This window comes from Myotis davidii, unplaced genomic scaffold (assembly GCF_000327345.1).
Source record: "Myotis davidii unplaced genomic scaffold, ASM32734v1 scaffold281, whole genome shotgun sequence".
In the NCBI taxonomy this organism is placed as follows: domain Eukaryota; kingdom Metazoa; phylum Chordata; class Mammalia; order Chiroptera; family Vespertilionidae; genus Myotis; species Myotis davidii.
The window spans coordinates 6,397,622-6,402,980 of NW_006293784.1; the positions used below are offsets into that span (position 1 = coordinate 6,397,622).

At 37.5% G+C, this 5,359-nt stretch overlaps 1 protein-coding gene across 8 annotated transcripts in view; it reads right to left on the bottom strand.

Annotated features, from left to right (window-relative positions):
* The window catches only part of KTN1 (kinectin 1), a 99,407-nt gene that overhangs the window by 23,195 nt on the left and 70,853 nt on the right, over positions 1-5,359 (bottom strand). For 6 of the 8 annotated variants that reach the window (XM_015566496.1, XM_006767682.2, XM_015566498.1 and 3 more), the window contains 2 exons: positions 3,635-3,725; positions 1,538-1,624 (listed from right to left, as the gene is read on the bottom strand). In XM_015566496.1, the coding sequence (XP_015421982.1) occupies positions 1,538-1,624; positions 3,635-3,725 (178 nt within the window). The remainder of the gene's footprint in view (positions 1-1,537; positions 1,625-3,634; positions 3,726-5,359) is intronic. The other 2 variants (XM_006767683.2, XM_015566497.1) reach the window with 1 other exon arrangement.

Below are 5,359 nucleotides of genomic sequence, written 5' to 3' on the forward strand. Positions count from 1 at the left end.
TTCTTACAGTCCGGGACCCCCTCACCCCTTACCACCCGCCTGCAGCGGAGGTGGGAAAGGCTCCTATCACCGCTGCTGCGCTCACCAGCCAGAAGCCGGGCTCACTGCTCTTAGCACTGCCACAGAGGCGGGAGAGGCTCCCACCACCACCACTGCAATTGCCAGCCATGAGCCCGGGGCAGCTCCTGCATTTAGCGTCTGCCCCCTGGTGGTCAGTGCGTATCACAGTGACTGGTTGTTCCACAGATTGTTCCACCATTCGGTCAATTCACATATTAGGGTTTTATTATATAGGATAGGATTAGTACTTTGTAGACGCCAAGTCTCATTACCAAAACAAAAGCTAAAAGGTAGTTCTTAACAGTGACAAACAAACAACCACCCCCATTACTGATAGAACTGACTACAACCACTCACAATGAAATAATGTCCTCCCTGGCCTAGATTTTTCTATCCCTGGCCTAGATTTCTCTGGGCCCAATATCTGCCAGCAGTCTCAAGTTTAGGTAAATTTCCATTACACTAAAGGAACTATAACTACAAATATATACTTGATTTAAAAATTTATAAAGACTCTACTAAAAAAAGTCCTCCAAATGTCACTAAGACTTACATTTAAAATTCAACAGATTTCCTTGGCACACAAAATACTTCTAGAATGCTGAACTGAATCACGTAATTAATGAGCTTTATTAACCCATCTATAAAATTCAATATTTCTGTTCCACATGCATTCTTGGTAAAAATTTTCAAAATGCCTGACTGAACTGGCACATTCATTTCTCTCAATCTTTAAAAACAACTTCTTAATTATAATTCCTTAGAAATCTTTAAACCCATGGAACTTGAACTTAAGAAGAATATCTTTTATCACGTTGAAGACAGGGAAAGATATTCTTCAAGAATACTGTACATTCTCTGGTCAAGGGAATTATCCCTCACAGTAATATTCCATACTGAATATAATACATGATTACTATCCAGCCACTTCAAAAGGTAAAGTTTAATTTTAATTCCATCTCTTTTAAGGAACCATTCCCAATAATATACCAAGAAGTGATCCCTTCCCTGCACTTCTTAAGACTTATTATTTTCCACTTTGAGTTGTCTTGGTGTGCCCCAAAGAACCTAGGAAAATTCACTGTGCATTGTAGGTACATCTAGTTATCCAAATGTGTTTATTAATTCAGTTAGTTTTTTTGGCTGAGTTTTCATTGAAGTTTTCTTAGCTAACCCAAGAGACACACACTGTCTCACAAGAGCTTACATGGGAGGTATAGGTTTCCTGAGACTCTTAAGCTTAAAGCAGTCATCACCAAAGCTCAAACAATCAGGTAATCATAACAAACTAGAAGGCCCAAAATTAAAGCTTCAAGGAGTAGATGTAAAAAGCAGAGATGGCAGAGATGATAAATGTGGATGGATAAGGAGATTATATATTTAAATTGCAGTATAATTAAATGCTTTAGTCTGACTTTAAGACAAGCTGCAGATTTTCTCTGTTCGGCAAATTGTTTCTAAGAATTAGCATTACAACCTTGGAAGTCTTGTTCACTTTGTCCTGCAGCATTTTTTCAGTTGATGCCAATGCTTCCATTGCTTCCCAGTTTTTCTCCCGAAGGTCCTAATCATTTTTAGAAAGAATGATTTCAGTTTATCCATTATTGAAAGATTTTTGCTTTTTACTTCATCAGTATTTTGCACTGCATTTAAATGCTGGTTACTGCAAAATTATTTCAATTGAAAAATATGTACATTAGCAACAAAATAAAAAGCAATGTTTAGAAATTTGAATGAGAAAACAAAGATGCCCACTTCGCATGTTTTAGTATACATGTCAAATATGCCAGCTTTAAAGAAATTACTGTGCACATGTGACAAAGAAGAAAGCATTTAAAAGTAAACACACATACCAAGATTACAAATATGATTTCAGGTACGCCGAAAATTAAAGGATTAAGGACAGAGCAAATACATAAGAATTGCTAAAAGCTTGAGTTTTAAACAAGGCCCACAATCACTCATGGGACATTCCACTGAAGCCTATCATTTTTTCTCTAAATATGTTTAATTTAATTAACACATTTCAAGTCTACCTAGGAATGACATAGTGACTCACTGTGCTTCTGTATCTTTCTTGGCATGGTCAAATGTATATGCCATAAAGCAACCTTACATGAACTTTATGAGGTACTCGATCCAGGCAAACCAGGAGATAGGAAGACTATAAAACACATTCTCTTAGAAGAGAAACAGAGGTCATTGGAAACTGAACTCTGAAAGACCTACTTCACAGCATTTTATTAGCAAATACAAAAAAAGACAATCTGCTATATGTCAGTCTTTGTTCAAATTCAGAAATCAAAACAGATAAAACATAAAAAGCCAATAATCACCATTTATTGAATGCTTACTTATGTACCCAACACTGCACTTAGCGCTTCACACAAATTCTCACAACCCTAAAAGGTATTTATTCCCATTGCATTGACAGGGAATCCACAGCTCAGGTAGGTTAAGGAATTTGGTCAAGTGAACACTGCAAATGAAGTGGCAGAACTAGTAATCTGCTTGCCTCCAGTGTCCTGACTTTTCTCACACATCAATGCCTCCAGCACTGCTGCATTAGAATGACATTTACTATATCCTACACAGTTATGATGTTAGCAGTATAGTGGCAAATTCAACTCAGGTTTTGTGGCCAAGCAATGCTGTTAGTAACATTACACAAACACACAAGGGCAATTCACATACCTAATTTTGACAAACTCAGGGGTGCAGGAACATTTCAACTTGTTAAATTAACAAATTAATGCAAACTTTGAAAATTTTTACTTTCATTAGAAAACACATATCGATTTGCTATCAATAGCCCCTTAGATTTCAATAACATTTGTAACCTTGCTTAAGACTTAGCAATCATACTTTTGTGTGCAAAAATTCCTTCTCTGCCAAAAATATTTGTATTCTCATAGGTGTCACCTCTGGTCAAAGAGAAGTTAAAAAAATCATCTTAATTCACTCTTTATCTATTTAATAGAAGTATCAAGATTTATATTTCTGGGGGCATTATCCCTTCCCATTTTAGCATAAAAGTATTCAGGTCCTGAGAGACCTCTATAACATGCTTATTAATTTCCAAAATTTGAACTATCTCAGTTAAAAAAGGAAAATTCCGGAAGACTTTGAAAGAGTTATTATTAAAATTACTTGGTTTGAATACTGGCATTACTTTTAGTTTACAAAGAAGCTAGCCCAATCAAAATAAGAGGAAATAGCTTTAATTTTAAAATGTTGAATTTAAAAAAACTAATTTTCTCAAAAATTTAACAAAAATTAAACTGCATTTTAATTTAAAAATATTTTTAATCAGAAGCTGTAACAATCATAGCTTCAACATTTTAAGTAATATTCAGAAGTGTACAAATTGGTCTTTTCATTTATTCATTTTAAAACATTTGTTCTCCAATAAAATTAGCCCAATATTTCTCCCCAAAAAAGCTATCCACAAGATAGTACTTAAAAAGACTAAGAAAAATATCTCAAGTAAAAGTAGATTTGAAAAAATTCTGAAGCATGATATTTCAGTGAACAAATAAAAAGAAAAGCTTTGTTCTGATCAAGATTTGCTTACATTGTTTTTCTTCCTCTGGTGTTCAACAGCATCCTTCAAAGTATCTATCTCATTCCGGAGACCAGTGATTTCTTTATCTCTTTCTGAAATTCTAAACCAGAACATGAATACACACAGCAATATTTTGGGTAAACAATAAATAAAATATTTGTTTCTACAAAATAAAAACTTCAGGTAAATGATGCTTTAAAAAATGCATTAACTTAATAGGCAAATTCTTAAACTTAGTTATCATAGAAAGCCTATCTATGAATAAATTTTTACACTATATTACTTGCTGACATTTGTGTTAAAGTGAAATAATCCCCTAAGAAATAGTTCATGAATACATAAACTGCTGTACTTGTAGTTATCTCTATTTTTATGTAGGTTAATGAAATAGCAGTAAAATCTCAATAATTCGTGGGTGTTTGTTAAAGCCCGAAGTCCATAGTGTGTATGATAAAAAGTGACAAATTAGTTAGTTTACCTGTTTTTACTTATGTAGATACATTTGTATAATTAGATACAATTAAGTATATAAGAAGAATTTAATTTCACAGAAAAGTTTTCTATATGTGTTACTCTAATTTTAATTTTATAGTGAACTAGTGGCCCAGTGCACGGATTCATGCACATTGAAAGAAAATTAGAAGATTCTTGCAGTAATTATGTTACTGCAAAAAATTATGTCAAAATAGTATATATAATATAGTATAAAATTAAAACACGTGCAATTGACGCCAGGGAGAGCTTAAGTATTGCACATGCATGAGTCAACGTTTATTTTTAAACTGCCAGTGCGCATATGTGTCAGTTGGTCAGTCAGTCGATGAATAAATCGTGATATAGTTCACATTAAATGTCAACAACAACCACCAAATTCACAATTGACAATGACAGATCGAAAAATACACGTAAGATTGGTGCCAGCAAGAGCTTTACACGTATCGCACAAGTACAAGTCAACGTTTACTGTTAAAATAGTGTCTAGGTGCATGAATTCGTGTACGGGTGGGGTCCCTTGGCCCGGCTGGTGATTGAGGCCTATCGGGGGCCGGCTAGCCAGGGGGAAGGACCCCAGGAGGTTGGCCAGCCAGTGTGAGGGACTGCAGGAGGTTGGCCAGTCAGGGGGAGGGGCCGTGGGAGTTTGGCTGTGGGAGGTTGGGGGAAGCTCCTGCTTTGAGTGTCTGCCCCCTGGTGGTCAGTGTGAGTCATAGCGACTGGTTGACCAGTTGTTCGGTCCTAACAGTCACTTAGACTCTTACATATATAGATTGCCAGTGCTTGTCATATGTACCAGCTGGTCAGTAGGTCAGTCGGATGGATGGTCAGTCACTTAACCATTTATATATATACTAGAGGCCCAGTGCACAAAAATTTGTACACTCGGGGAGGTCCCTCAGCCCGGCCTATGCCCTCTCGCAATCTGGGGCTCCCAAGGGGATGTCCACCTCCTGGCTTAGGCCCGCTCCCCGGGGAAATGGGCCTAAGCTGGCAGTCAGACATCCCTCTGGCAGTCCGGGAGCTCTCGGAGGATGTCCACTTGCCAGAGGGAAGCAGGTCTAAGATGCAGTAAGACATCCTTAGCACTGCTGAGGAGGCGGGAGAGGCTTCTACCACAACCGCTGTGCTGGCAGCGGTCAGCCTGGCTTGTGCCTGAGCAGAGCTCCCCCTGTGGGAGCACACTGACCACCAGTAGGCAGTTCCTGCATTGAGCGTCTGGCCCCTGGTGGTCAGTGTGTC